Source organism: Pelecanus crispus, chromosome 1 (assembly GCF_030463565.1).
Source record: "Pelecanus crispus isolate bPelCri1 chromosome 1, bPelCri1.pri, whole genome shotgun sequence".
In the NCBI taxonomy this organism is placed as follows: Eukaryota; Metazoa; Chordata; class Aves; order Pelecaniformes; family Pelecanidae; genus Pelecanus; species Pelecanus crispus.
Window position 1 is genome coordinate 28,841,892 of NC_134643.1, and position 15,493 is coordinate 28,857,384.

At 45.8% G+C, this 15,493-nt stretch overlaps 1 protein-coding gene across 4 annotated transcripts in view; it reads right to left on the bottom strand.

The window, feature by feature from the left end:
* The window catches only part of ST7 (suppression of tumorigenicity 7), a 159,775-nt gene extending 145,222 nt beyond the window's left edge, over positions 1-14,553 (bottom strand). For 3 of the 4 annotated variants that reach the window (XM_075727865.1, XM_075727864.1, XM_075727866.1), the window contains exon 1: positions 14,403-14,553. In XM_075727865.1, the coding sequence (XP_075583980.1) occupies positions 14,403-14,553 (151 nt within the window). The remainder of the gene's footprint in view (positions 1-14,402) is intronic. The other variant, XM_075727867.1, reaches the window with a different exon arrangement.
* Between the last annotated feature and the right edge of the window lie 940 nt (positions 14,554-15,493).

The window sequence follows — 15,493 nt, forward strand, 5'->3', positions numbered from 1 at the left end:
CAGTTTACAGGGGGCTGTGTATGTAAGGGAGCTCAACGGCCAGAGAAGCTCTCTGTGGATTCTCTCTGTGCCTGCTTTTCGGGTGGGTTTTTTTTTTTTTAAAAGAAACTAAGAAAGTGTCCAGTGTTCACCCTGGGCTAAACCAAAGACTCCTCTGTAGCTCTAAAGGTCCAGTGCAAAGATGCAAAGGGGTCACAACTCAGGACGATCTGAGATGCCACCATCTTGGGTGATCCCCGGGCGGCAGCTGCCCTCCCGATGAAGCAAGCTGGGTCAGCGCTTACAGCAACGGAGCCATCTTACAATAACCGACCGGCAGCCCGTCTCATTGGCACCAACAGACAAAATGGCCCCTAACAGCCCTGCAGTAAAGTGGAGAGTATAGGGGTGGACAGACCCACGCATTTCTGCCATCCAGTAAGAGGAACTCCACCGTACCTAGGGAAGAACAGACTTGTCGTGAAGATCCTATAGGATATTTACTCCAAGCCTGCACTACTAGCTCACCTAAGGAAAGTAGCAAATGATGCTCACGGGTCCTGCACATCGCTGACTCTGCATCCCAACTGACGGAGCACTTGTAGAGCTGTGTATTTATAGACCTAGACCCTCAAACACAAGGGGGACAGCAATAGATAATTATTCAGAAACCTAAATAAAACCAGTTGCCTAATAAGGATGTTGTTCCATAATCAGTCACTGCCAGCTTGAATGTGCCCTGCAGAAAAATTGGGAATTTTAGATCTACCTGAGTTACAGAAGACAGCAGAATAGTACTTGAAGCACCCAAAATTTTCAGCCGAGTGATTTGATAATTACTGGGTTTGGCTTGTGTCATGTAAAATTTGTCATATTGTCAGAAAGATTACAATACCTTGTACAACTGAAAATTTATCTTGCAACGTCAAGAACTTCAAAAAATGTGTGGGAAGATTAACTGATTAAAGCTTTAAACATAAAAGCACCCGAGAAACTTCACAGTTTAGGTTTAGAGAGTCAGCTTTTTTTAACACCTAATACTCACAAAATATCTTTATTTCATACTGTCTAACCTGCACTGCTATCAGTTCTCAGTTTCTTGAGACCTATGAAGTTCCAAACACAGGAAGGCAGTGAATGTGCAGACTTATTTCAAATTGCTGGGGGGATGTTTGGGAGTCATCCATGCTAAATACCCTCTTCTACCAGGACCTAACAGCAAAAAACTCTTGGGGCAATGCAGTCATTTCATCAGGGTCAGAAGGAGCTTTGCCAGCCGCTTCAAGGAGGCCAGAACTGCAACACAGACTTTCTCAAAATAATCATGGAAAGTTAAATTCCATTTCTACGTCATAGACACCAATCTATCAGCCAAGGCTTTAAAATAAAGCAACACCAGCCCCGTACAGGTAACACCCACAAGACCTGCAATGTTCAAAGATTCCCCTCTGCTTTGGTGAGGACAAAAGGCATAGAAATAAACTTGTATCTACTAAAAGTCTGACTGAGTTATACCTTAGGAGTTGTATAAAAACACATAATATATATCAAAATAAACCCAGCAACCCAGTAAGATTACTTAAAAAAAATAAATCATGAGACAGCAAGGTAAGAAATAGGATACAGTAGTCCCCAAAACAAAGTGAATGCTTACTTCACTTTCGAATGGGAACAAAACCATTGAATGTGGAGTAAAAAAATAATAAAAGTGTGTGCAAGGAAAGAGATATTGTGACAGGAGAAACAGACACATAATTCAAAGAGCTTAACACGTTCAAGACATGGCTGAGTGTGAGATGAAGGGAATATACATAAATCATCTTACTGAAAGAAGTGGCATTTGAAAAATCAAGCCCAGCATCAAGACACTTTTAATAAACTGATTAAACTCCCCAAACTATGCCAGAATACCTCATGTTTCTATATTTAATATGCAGACCCAAGCTGCTGCACTACTGACAGAGCAGCACTATGTGAAACTTCAGAATTTTAAAGATAACAATAAATTAAGCAATGGAGGTAAATGAAAAATTGGATAAAACGCAAAATAAATAAATCATGCCAGACCAACCAGATGTGTCTCTTTATTAAAAATAGCTTGTTTTCCAGCCAAGAAAAATGAGTAGCTCTAAACCGCCTAGATTTCACTAAAGTATTTGACAGCGCCATAGGAAGTTAGTTACAACAGGAGACATGGGGAGGAGGGAGGAACTGGAAGAGACTGAGAAACCTGCAGCTTGCCTGGGAGCACTGGGCCATGGGGAGAGCCCATGGAGCTGTCAGCCGAACCTTACTGAGTATTTTCATTACCAAAACCAGAAGGGTGCAGAAGGAGGCTGCTATGAGCTGCCAGAGAAGCTGGATCAAAGTTAATGGTGCAAAGGGCAAGGGACCAGCAAGGGTTTCTGCTCGCAGCTGGTCAGCTGGCGTGACGGGTCCACACCTACTACATGGCCACATACTGCTACGATCCACCAAGGAGATACCGCCACAAAAAAAGGCAATTTTAACCATATGCCTACACGGCAAAATATTTCCAGTGGAAGGCAAGGAAGATTACTACGCTACATAAGGCAGTTAACAAAGCCTTACCTTGGCGTACGATGTACAACGCTGGTTACCCCATTATGAAATGGATGAGAAAATTAAAGAGTAGAGTATTACTAGTATGATCAAGGACATCCAGCCATTTTAGGAGAGCAGGCTAGGACAGTCTAACTGACCCAACCTCACAAGGGGAGGATGAGGAGGGAAAACCCAATACAAATGCATTGGGAACCGGTCCTCATGGCGGTGGTGCGGTTTCTGAAGGTAAAGAAGAGAGCTGTCATGAGGACAAACGCGTGCAAACCAGCCATGAATACATTTGGGATGGAGTAAGACCAAGGTTTCTAACCATCAGAGCTATCAAGTTCCAGAAATATCTTTCAATGCAGTGATTTATGGGAAGATAATGTAAAATATGGCTGAGGACTGGAGCCAGGGACCCTGAGAGCCCCGTCCGCCTCTCTCGTCCCACACGGCACAGCTCCTACCTACTCCTCACAGGAGGCAGGGGAGCTACGCTAGGACATCAAGGGTGGAAACCCTGGCTCCTGCGGAGCCACTGACAAAACATCCCCGACTGTAACACAGGCCAAACCCTTACTCGCCAGGTCTAGGCAAATCCTGCAGTCTGGGCATCTTCAGAAGTCCTGGAGCTAATGAGAGCTCCTCATGGCTTGTGCATCCCCCCAAGACTACCCAGCTTTTGGGGCTGCTGACAACACAGCTGCGATCAGCACTTTAAAACCATAGACTCTTGACAAGGATTTCTGGAGGGAGATCCAAGTTAGGACGATGTAGGACAATATTTACTATAGGAGATTCTCCTGTGCTTGTATCACTCCTCCTTTGTCCTAACCCAAAGAGCTGAACGGATGGACAGAGGGACCAGAAGGCACTCCTATACCACCCGGCGCAGCACGGTACAGGAGCCTACTCTGAGTGGGCAGCTAAATCCATGAAGTCAAGCGCTATTGAGGAGATGCTTCTGGCTCCTAAAAGCAGTAGTTCTGCATCAGTGCAGCACTGCACGAGACCTCCTCAGCTCCTTCCCTCAGCAGGGAAGGCTCCTCAGCTCGGCTGCAGCATCCCGCTGCTGCGCAAGGTCGGCTTCTGCTGGAGAAGCGGCTTGAGTGGCACCCAAGGACCCTCCGTCCCCTCGTCCCCTGCGCAGGGTACGACAGGCCAGCTGCACGCCCTCTCCTAACGGGGTCTGGTTTAACCTTGTCTCCAAAAACTGAGGAAATGGCTAGTCTGGGACTCCAGGCTGAGCTTTGTGTAAAATATACCAGGCTGGGTACGCTGCTATCAAGTTCACTTCAGAATTAAAAATAGCAAGAGAAATTTCACATGGAAGATTAAGTGCATTAGTAGATCATATAACCTTGCTCCAGACCAAGCCACGCTGTAAACAATTTTCAGTCCCCAGCATAAAACATACAGGCAGCGCCGTCAAAACATTTAGGTACGTGAAGATGAACATCTACGGCACTCGCAGGTTACAAGCACATCTTCTTGAGAAATAAATGGCAGCCTTACAAAATAAAATGACGACGACGGTAACATTTCTCATGCTTTAAATCTGATCTCTGAGTGTCCTGCCGCTGAGCACAAGACCTAACATATCAACCTAACAGGCTTGACATTTAATAAGCCAAGTTTATTTCTAGAAAGTGAGCTGGAAATTATATCTCATGGTTGTAGTTGGCACACTGCAGAAGAAGACTCTTATGATGACTGCATTTCATTTTTGCCCTATAGCTTTTATCCTTCTAATTGGTATATTTAAGTGCACTTAATCGCTTAAGCATTGAATCTACCGCAGTGATAAATCTCCAGTTTAGACTCCACAATAATAAATCTTTGTCTTCTCACAGCAGCTGGCGAGTTTTGATTTGGACTTTGAATTTAGGTCCTTTCCTCAGGCTTAACAGTAACAAGTTGTTTGTTCTGTCTGCTGAAAGCACGACATTAACTCTTGTCTTTAAATGCATTATCGTTGCTTAAGCTTAGTGTTCTTGGTGTTAAAATTGGTTGCCCTTCTGCAATGCCCAACTAAGAAACACAAAAAAAGATCCAATTAGCCTGTGCTGGGAGTTTACAAAGCAACTTTCACTCATTAGTATTTACTCAGCATCACCGGTCCACATGACACTTCACAGACACGAGGACAAGCAGGAGTTTATAATACAATCTTTCAATAGATGCCTCCCGTGCCACAAAGAGCTAATTTAAAAACAGGTGGAAGGGGCCTTCAGACACCCCCTTTAACAGCCAACGCAGGAGCCACGTCCCCACAAGCACCCCACAGTCTGGCCACGGGACCATGCTAGGTTTTATCTTAAAATCTTTGACAAATGACCTAAATATGTTCCTGAAGTAGCCCCAGTAAAAAAGGTAAAACTTAGATGTGACCATCAAACTACAAGAGGGAAAACTGCCTTTGGACTCAAGAAACGGGGGGCTCTATCCCCAGTTTTGCTACAGGCTTCCTGCAGTACCATGGCAAACCATTTACGCCCCAGTCGTTAAGAATTCATGCCCATTAATTAACTTTGCAGTAAACCCCTGGACCTATGCTTGGAGAACAAATCACGCCATTAAAGATTCGCAGGATCGGGGTCTCACTTCCCTGTGCCTTGGTTCTCCCCATACAGTTTAACATAACTCTCAGTCGTATTCAACATACCAACAGATATCTGGATGTATAAAATACCTTCTTAAACAGCTAGCCTTGTTATAAAAAAGCTGAATCCTGACTTGTGATCGCTGCACAGAAGACACTATCTTCACCATTTTCTGACAGTGATGTTCATTTCTGTAGATTTAAGTCCAGAAGAAACTGCTCGGTCGTCCAATGTAAGTCACCACTTAGGTGGTTTTATTTGCTTTACCCCTTGCCAACAAGACAAATAACTCTCCCTTAAGCACAGAGCTTGCCAGCTGACCGAGCTGCGCACAGAAACCCTGGACTCCGTGGGGACGGCAGTCTGGCACATCCACAAACATCCTGGCACATCTGGGGACTTCCAGAGCCTCTGTGCTTGCACAACATACCTGCACGCCACCAGCAATCGCTTCCAGCTGCTTGTTGGGGTTTTTTAATCTCAACATGATAGCATTTTTACGAGTCAGCTCTCCTGTTTGTCATAGGCCATTAGATTTCGCTCCCGTTCCCACTCTGTTGAGTTTGGCAATCCTCATCACACTGACGGTCTTAATACCACGACAGCCAAAGCTGCCAAAGCTATAGCATTGCTTGCCCTGGCAGCTGGGTCCAAACACACACATCTTCAAAAATCTCCTTTAAAAACATACTTTGCATGTGAATTCCTCTGGATTCGGCTTGCAGCCATCCGTTTTTGTAAGATTTGTCTCCCTTATATTAAAGGTTACTTCAGTACCTGCTATTTTCTTCCCACCATATAGTTTACAGTGTAAGCAACCACCTCTCAGTTCTTTGTTTCTATTAAAGTGAGAGCATTGCCAGCAGCACGTCTCACAGCCAGGCTGCTTCTTCAGGACCACAGATGATTTGGCCCCAATTCTGCCAAGTGTAGCACATGCATTTTAACTCCAAATATCTAGGAAGCTTACTGTACGTTTGTCAACTAGATTAAAGCTCTTGCTCCTCCTTAGCTACCATTCAAGTTGCTTCTGCAGCTTCTCTGTGATTAGATAAACACTTTGAGCTTCTTTATGCTAGCCATGTGTTTTTGCTAGACTCTGCATCGTTCCCCTCAGAGATGCTGCAGTTTTCAGAATCCATTTTAAAACATAGGCGTACCATTCCCCACAAACCCCCTGTTTTATCCAGCATCAGCCTCCTAATTCCTGTTAGGCGTTGCTCTCAAGGCAGGCATCACGTCCTTCTGTCTTTCACTTAATGTAGAGCTTTGGCACAGAATTATGTATTTCTCCATCTTTTCAGTCCTTTAGGCACTGACACCACTTAGCATTCCTTGCGTCTTTCACAAATGTAAATTTACGATCTAGATTTTTACATTTGCTTTGCTTACAAAATAACCACCAAAAAAAATCTATTTTATATTTTTCCTTTAATTTAGAATCGTAGTATTTTCGCAGCTGCTCAGGCAATTAGGAGCTACTACCTCTGTGAAAACAACAGGGCTTACGTTCTTTCAGGCTAACTTTATCCGGGCACTCAGCGGACGCTTTGGGAAAATCCCACTACATACACGTAGTTTTAGGAACACTTCTGAAGATTTTCCATCAGCACACAGAGGACATTTAAATTTAGTTAGAAGCTGGCAGTACAACTCCATGGTTGCATATCAGCCAGTGTTACAGTAAGCTCACTCAAGATTTTATCAAGTATTATTTTGAAGGCTCTGGCTTACACATTTCCCCTGAAATACTGGCTGCAAATCTTCTAGAGCTTTTGTAGTATGAAAGTCAATTTCTTAAAGAAGTATTTTCTGAAAACCTTGCATTTGCTACAAACTGCACTCAGTTTCCTGCATGTGATGCTGATTGAAAAATTAAGCTCCATCAAAAAAATCAAAACTTGTGAAGAAATACCAAAATTTGTCGAAAACAAGTATCATGGTACGCTGCATCCATCAGGAACTGATCTAACAAGTTTTGTTAGGGCTTTTCCCCCCACAGGAATCCCAAGTTTCATCTCTAAAGACTTTTGACAAAAATAACACACTACTTTCATGCACATTGTATTCTTTTCCATAAAAATTAGAGGGAGAGTTTCCAAGCGTACCATGCTGAAAATACACGTGCTTAAAACGGTTAAAATCTGTTTTATAATAGCCTCTTAAATATTAGCCTATATCCAGCTAACAACTAATTTTTGGCAAAACGCAAAAAGGCGGACCAAAGAAACCTCTAACATCCAAACCCTGCCTGGAGGCTCAGCAGCCACTATGAATGCTTCACAGTGCTGTAACTGATACAACTGGAGATGGAGTTTAACAGTAAACAAAACACTGTTTAATTCCATTAGGACTGCAGAAAAATAAGATCAGCATTTAGGAAAGACTTCATTTACATCCTCAGAAACGTGAAAATCCAAAGACAAGTGATTTGGGGTCAGTGGGCAAACTACCTATATGTAACTGATATGGTTTATTCTGTGAAATCCATATGTGGAATTAATGCTGACCTTGCCAGAAGTGGCCATGTATTTAAAATTTTACTTTCAACAGCCTAGCTCATACAGAAAAAAACCCCAACCCTCAACACTGCACTTGCAGGGAGTTATGAGTTTCTCCATCTCCTTTTGGTGGCATAGGAATTTTGCTCCAGATTTTCTGTGGTCACACCACCACACTCGCTTCTGTAGTTCACACAGCAGACGCTTCCAGGGAAACCCATCACAACGGTGGCAGATGACTTTGAAAGAAGGCCAAGCAACTACCAGCAAGCCCGCGAATATAAAATAACTGTCCTTTGGTTCTTCTCAAAAGCAGCTGCTCACTTGTTTTCAATCCATTTGAAATTCCCTGGCCTTCGTCAGGTTAATGTTTGCCAACCCTCATGATTACCTTCCCGGCCTTAAATTTATGAGGGGTAACTATACCTCCTGACTGTGCTGTCAAGATGCTATCACAGCAAACACACCATGAACACGCACGGTGGCTACCGTGACCAAGCACACCGCACAGGCACCGGCAGCCCCAGCACCAGCGCCCACGGCCATGCTCCCTGGCCCAGGGAGGGCAGGTCCCTGGCTAACAAAAAACCTTCTGCCCTAAGGGTGGTTTAGCACCGTAGGCCTGTGCACATGCAAATCCGGGTGGCCAAATATCACCAGCAGGAAAAAAAGTGACCAGTAGCTAAATTTTACTAACAGGCAAATGTTTTCTGCTGCTGCTTGAATTTGAGACCATGGGAATGAAAAGTTACTTATTTCTCACATTGCAACCTATTGGAGCACGCTGCACCGGTACCAAGCATGGATCTGCAAGGTTGGGAAGCCCGGAAAGGGAAGATCAGAAAGATGAGATGAGCTTCACTGACAGCAACCACCACCCTAAGACAGCATAGCCTAAAGCTGAGCGGGGTGCTCCATCTCTTGATTTCCTGCAGTATTTCTGCTTACAGAATCATACCCAGCTTTATTGCTTGGTTAAATACTGGATAGTTTTTGTAAAATGAGGGTTCAAGGAGACAGGAGTGGTCTTGGCTTTATTTAGAATCATAGAATCATAGAATCGTTTAGGTTGGAAAAGACCTTTAAGATCATCCAGTCCAACCATTAACCTACACTACCAAGTCTACTCTAAGCCAATCAAGGGTAGGCTAGACTAAACCATGTCCCGAAGTGCCACATCTACCCGTTTTTTGAACACTTCCAAGGATGGGGACTCCACCACCTCTCTGGGCAGCCTGTTCCAATTCTTGACCAACCTTTCCGTAAAGAAATTTTTCCTAATTTCCAACCTAAACCTCCCCTGGCGCAGCTTAAGCCCATTTCCTCTCGAAGCCTGTGCAATGCACTCATCAGTGAATGCACTGGAGGTGGACCAGATATAGAATCACAGAAGCACAGAATGCTTTGGGTTGGAAGGGACCTTTAGAGGTCATCTATCCCAACCCCCCTGCAGTGAGCAGGGACAGCTTTAACCAGATCAGGTTGCTCAGAGCCCCGTCCAACCTGACCTGGAATGTTGCCAGGGATGGGGCCTCCACCACCTCTCTGGGCAACCCATTCCAGTGCTTCACCACACTCATTGTAAAAAATTTCTTCCTTATATCCAGTCTAAATCTATTCTTCTTTAGTTTAAAGCCATTATTCCTTGTCCTGTCACAACAGGCCTTGCTAACAAGATTCTCCCCATCCTTCCTGTAGGCCCCCTTCAAGTACTGAAAGGCCGCAATAAGGTCTCCCTGCAGCCTTCTCTTCTCCAGGCTGAACAACCCCAACTCTCTCAGCCTGGCCTCGTAGGAGAGGTGCTCCAGCCCTCGGATCATTTTGGTGGCCCTCCTACAGACCCGCTCCAACAGGTCCACGTCCTTGATCACCGTAGCATCTGGCTGCCTAAAATTCTCTCTGCTTTGTGTCTTCAGAAAGACCCTTGGATGAAGAGAAAGCGGTGTTCTCCTAACCTTAGGGGGAACAGAGAGGACACCTGGAGCACGTCTGCCCACCCTCCTGCCCGCGCACGCACAGACCCCGGCTGTGCCTGCGTAACCCGGCGCTGGCCGGGCCTGCCGGCGCTGCCGCGCACCGGCCTCCTTCCTCCCCTCTCCCGCGCCCCGTGCTGCAGGCTCTGGCCCCTAAGAGAGGCCTACTACATGGTCACAAATCCCACGTTAATTACAATTCTAGGCAATTATTTCAGCAGGAACGTCTGAACAGGCATAAAAAAAAAAAAAATCATCATGAAGAAAACCGCCCCGTTCCCCAGAACACAGCTTTGTCAGAGCCGCCAGCTCCTCGGCGAGGCGACGCGGCCTGCGTCCTCCCGCCGCGGTTGTCCCGGGCCCGCCGACCCTCGGCGGCCGGCAGGACAGCGTTACATGTCCTTCACGCGGTGGGCTTCCAGCCCTCCCTTCTCCAGACCTCCAGCTGGGAACAGTACGGGGCCCTGCCCGGCGCAGCTGAAGCGCGATGCCCCGCTGAAAGCCCACAGTATCTCTGCAGACGCTGACAGAGCTAGATTCAACCCAGCGCTCACACCCGTATATTTATTATTCACACTTTCAGGAAATCGAGTTTTCTGATTCCTCTACCCTCAGCAACCCAAAGGTTTTCTCCTGTCCGCCTCGTCACAAGCCAGTTGCGCTTAATGCTCCGGTTATTAAATCCATCTTCCTGTTGCGCTTCAAAAGGATAAATAAAATGGTCAGAAACTCTTTAACTTCTGGGACTTTCTCCTTCTTAGGATATGACTAGAAAGCCAAACCGTTATGTCAGGAAAAACAAGCAGGGCCGCACATTTTTGGAAGAGGTGTGTCTTAGTTCAGATTAATGTGGCATTCAGAAATCCTGCAAATGCCAACATGGGAGGAAAATACAGCATGCTGTATAAAATAACCATGTCTATTTTAATTATTTCGGAATAAGATGATAACATTCGCTTCCTCAACTACTTATTCTGTATTTAATATTTTAGCCTGGCATATTAAATCTCCTCTCTTGCTTCCTGTCTACGGTATATGGTACAGTTGTAACAGTTTAAACACTTGTATTCATAAAGGATTTTATGATTTGATTTGTACATCAAGCTTCAATAAAATGCAAAAAACCATGAAACACCACAATAAGGTTTACCATGAGTATTTTTATATGACAGACCAGATTTCCCTTTGATTATATCACAGCAATCTACTCCGCTGAGGACACTGAAATTACGCTTGCCCCAAACTGCGAGGACTTTCAAGCCTGGAAGCCCAAAGAAACACACAGAATGACTGACTTGCACTAGCAGAGCTACCAAATGCTCGGGGCGTGCACATCTGTACGACATCAAAAGAGGCAAAAAAAGGCTCCACGCTTCATCTTAATAAAACTTACAGCTAGAAGTGACCGCTGGACTATTTGGTGAAACCACCCCTAATTACTCTGACGGCCGCCGTTGCACAGCCCGCTGCCCAAGCCCTCGCTGAAAACCGATTTCAGGCTGTATGAACGCCAGTGACTCGTATTTCGCCATCTGATTTGAAGACTTTCAGACATGGGCAACCCAAAGGTTCCTTTAGCAGCTGATCCACGGTTCGTTAAAAATTAATGCTTGATTATGACTGCATTGAGTTTGCCCTCTGCTTCCAGTCATCAATTCTTATTACTCTTTTTGTGATTAAAAGGCCCTTTATTTCTCCCCCATGACAATCCCTCTTTACCGTACTCCAGTCACCTCCCAAGCAAAATCTCTGCCCTTTATTTGTCCCCCATGACAACCCCTCTTTACTGTAATCTAGTCACCTCCCAAGCAAAATCTCTTACTCTGATGCTTCTCTCCAGCCTTTAAATAATTTTTCCACTATCTTCTCCAGCTTTTCAACTTCCTTTTAAAAATATTGACATCAGGCATGGAAAAACAAAATCACACAACAGTACGAAGCTCCAGTGCCTCTGGCAGGCACTCTCCCTTACATGCCACACTAGTGTCTCGTATCACAGCAGCCCACTGTGGACTCGGGTTAAGATGTTTGATCCAAGTAGCTAAAACCTTTTAAAATCACTATTTCGTGAGGTGCAAATCGTACCTGCAGAGCTGCATTTCTCTTACCGGCTGTCTAAGCCTGCGTCGGGTGGTACTGAAAACCAGTTCGTTCGACCTCAACTCACCAACAGATCCGGCTTGTTCTGGGAAAATGCCCAGTCACTGGTTTTAATCACCTCATTATTTCTTTACATCATGCAGAAGTTTTAGTAGCAACGTTTATACTTTTATTTTCATGTCACTGAGATCCATTTGATTAGTATCACATCTGGGGCCAGTTGCCGTGGTACTTTATGAGCAACTTTTACCCACTGACAGTATCCCATTGTGATCAAGTGGGGGAAAAAAGAAACCCACAATAAATCAGATTGTTTTTAATCCGTTCACAAAAGCTTTGAAAACCAAACCAAACCAAACCAAACCAAACCAACCTCATGTTATTGCCAGTGCTGATTTTTTAATAAACCCCATTTAGGAGCGGGCGATGTATAAAGGCCGTATCGTGCTTCGTGTTCGTCCCTGGTAACTCATTTTCCCCATGCACTTTGGGACATGCTGGTAATTTCTTCAGCCTTTTTAACCTCTTCAATGCTTTAAAACACACAGGTGTGAAAACCTCTCCGATTTGCAGATTTCATACTGCCACTTCACGTGCATTTTGGGACATTTCAACAAAAATCAAAATGACTCAGCTGAAGACGGCTGGAGTAACATTTCAAATGAGGAAGTGCATCAAGAATTAGTTCGTTCAAACTCAGGAAAAAAATCAGAGGGGTTTTATTAGGTCTCAGGTGGACGCCTGCAATTTTTTTTTCAATAGTGGAAGTGATCGTAACTCAGCATTCTGACATTGTTGCTTGACAACCGTGGCCTGCAATGTTTACCTGGGACTTACGTATTACATAAATCATTAAGAATCAAGCAACAAGAATTACATCCTGTTCTAAGCAGTGTGCAGCAATGTCAAAAGAAGCAGGTACTTGTTCAAAGACATATTGAGAAAGTTTGACCAAAACTGTATTTAAAAGCGGGTTTTAATTGTGTTTACTGTCTACGCTTAAAGTGAAAACTGCAGTATGCCAATCTTTTGGGTTTTTTTTTAAGTCTTCTTTGACGCTGGATTTGCCAAAGGCTTATCAAATGAGAACAGGCCAGAAAGACCCTGAAGAGCGCTCAGATAACATTCGGTTTCCCATGAGCAGCGATGTTGCATGGGTTACACCTCGTCTGCCCCCAAAACAAATAGCCTTCCTCGGTGCGTGGGGAAAAAAATTAAAAGATCACGGCAGATAGGAAGGAAAAATAAGCAATTTCAAGATAAAGACATTACTGCCCGGTTCAGACTGGCTAACACTACATAAGTTACTGCGGATTCAGCGTAGTAGTGGCATACTGCCTTAGCGAGTCTTAACAGTCAAAGCAAAGTCCATCGCAACAGTGATAATCTTCCAGCAAACCTGCACGCGTATTATTTATTATCACCCAGAAGAGTAAGCTGATATCTAATTTTTATCAGAAACATAATAAAAGTTTTAATCCTGTTAAAAAGTGCTTCAGTATAATATAAACCATACAGGAAAAGATATTAATTCCACTCCACATACTGCCTGAATCCAAGCATATTCCCCATCATAAGTCCTTTTTTATCCTTCAAAGAAACCAAGAATTTTCCAAAAATTTCATTTTCCTTTGGAATCCCTCATACACGCATATGCCACCTGCTCCTAAGAAAGCTCCCGAAAAGAATGAACTGCCCTGCAGCTAAAGATGGGTCTGTATTTTCATATTTGCTTGGTCGACACCGAAGATAAGCCTGTTATGGAAATGAATTGAGACCAGGTGCATATGAGATGTAAATTACTTTTGGTCGATCCTGACTTAGGCTTGTGAATCGAACGAGCTGCGCATTTTTGCTCGAGCCCCTGAAATTCGGGAGTTATTCTCAAAAGTACAGAAAAAGCATGACATTGGGGGGGGGGGGGAACAGCAGTGCTGCTATTTAAGACCGGTATGAATAGCTTAAGCCACTACTTGAAAATCAAATATGGGATTTTTTTTTTCTCTCGAAGAGCCTTCTAAGTCAAAAAAAAATCGGTATGTCGCCTCCTTTAGTGAAAATCCATGTGAAGTACACCTCCCGAACTTCAGCTAGGGCACGGCCACAGTTTGCCATGGACTCCTGGAAGTCATCTGGACTTCTTTACCTCTACTCACAGCAGGGAGGAGGAGATGGAGAAGCTCCTCCAGCGCTACTACGGCCCTTACACCCGGGCGGGCAGAAGCAGGACCGCTGGCACAGGGACCAAGCGGGGTGTTTGGCAGCATCCCTCTGCTCCAGCCAAAAAAGCGAGGCGGGAGAGAGGGGATGACCCACCAGCAGCTCTCCCTGCGCACCACAAAGCACCCTCTGGGATCTCCGCAGCTTCCAACTCCTTCAAAAGCTCCCCAGGTCCAGGAGGAAAACCTACAAACCCTCCCCTTGGGTCAGCTGGACCAAGTCAAGAAGCAGAAGATAAAAACTGCCTGATAAAAACCCACCCCTAGCAGCAAGGAATGGGGCTGGGGGGGAAGGTCCAGGGGACCCTCGGCTGCTTCGGACGTGCTGCATGGCCGCCCTGGCATTCGAGGGGGGCATGGAGGGGCTCCCCCCACCCCCCCGGGGCTGCTCCCCGTCCTGGGACGGGGAGCAGCCCCGGGGGGGTGGGGGGAGCAGCGGGGGGATGATCGCACCCCTACCTGTGGTTAAATTGTCGTTGATCTTCAGGGGCACCCTTAAGATGTAGACCAGGAAAAGCATGATGAAGAACCACAGCGTCCAGAGATAAGTCCAAGACCAGACGATGCAAGACTTCAGCTGCTCTAAAAAACCCGTCCCGGCTTCAGCCATGTTTTTGGAGGAGGGGAAAAAAAGAAAAAAAAAAAAAAAAGGGGGGGGGGGGGAACAAAAACAACCCACCAAACCACCACACACACACACCACCCAACCCAAACCCTGCTCTCTGCTGCCACAAGCTCTCAGCGTGTATTTGTGGGATGATTCACGCCTCCCAGATTTGGCTCCCCCCCCACCCCCGCCGGGCGCCGCCCGGCCTCTCCGGGTCCCCCCCCTTCCCCCCCCGCCTTTTCCCCGGGTGCTGCCGCTTCTCCCCACGCACCCACCCGCGGGGCGAGCGGGGCGAGGGCTGGCCCGCTAAAATGGACTCCTCCGAGCTCCCCCTTCGCCGCTGCGCGGGTGGGTTTTTAGGCAAAGCTACCTCCCTTGCAACTCGCCCTTGCCCCGGAGGGGCGGGGAAAGGCAGAGGGGAGCCCAAAAACCGCGTCCGGCTGTCCCCAAACCCGAGTTTGGGGGGGGACGGACACACGGCGGGGGGGGGGGGGGACACACGGGACGTGCTGCAGTGGCGGCTCCCGGCGCTGGCTGCAGCTGCATGATGAAATGCGGGGAAACAGCGAGAAGCTGCAGGGGAGAGGGGGGGGGGGGGGCGGGGGGGGAGGGGAGAAAAAAGGGGGAAAAAAAAAAACCCTGCAACTTTTTTCACCTCTTTAACCTTTTGAACAAGAATTTCAGGCGGTATTTTCACCATGCAACAGGACTTTAAGCCTAAAAAGGGCTCATGTAGGCTTATTTTTGTTGCAGCTGACTTGCCTAAGCGTCTTGCTAGGAGAATATCAGAGGCGTAAAACTACAGTTTTGCTTGTGTGTATTTGTGTGTCCAGTGCCCGGTAGAGTCCTGAACTGTAGAACTTGGAAGACACTATACAGCACAAGAAATAAATGTGTCTGATTAAAATAGTGTAGACAACCCATAATCATCAAGTCACAAAAT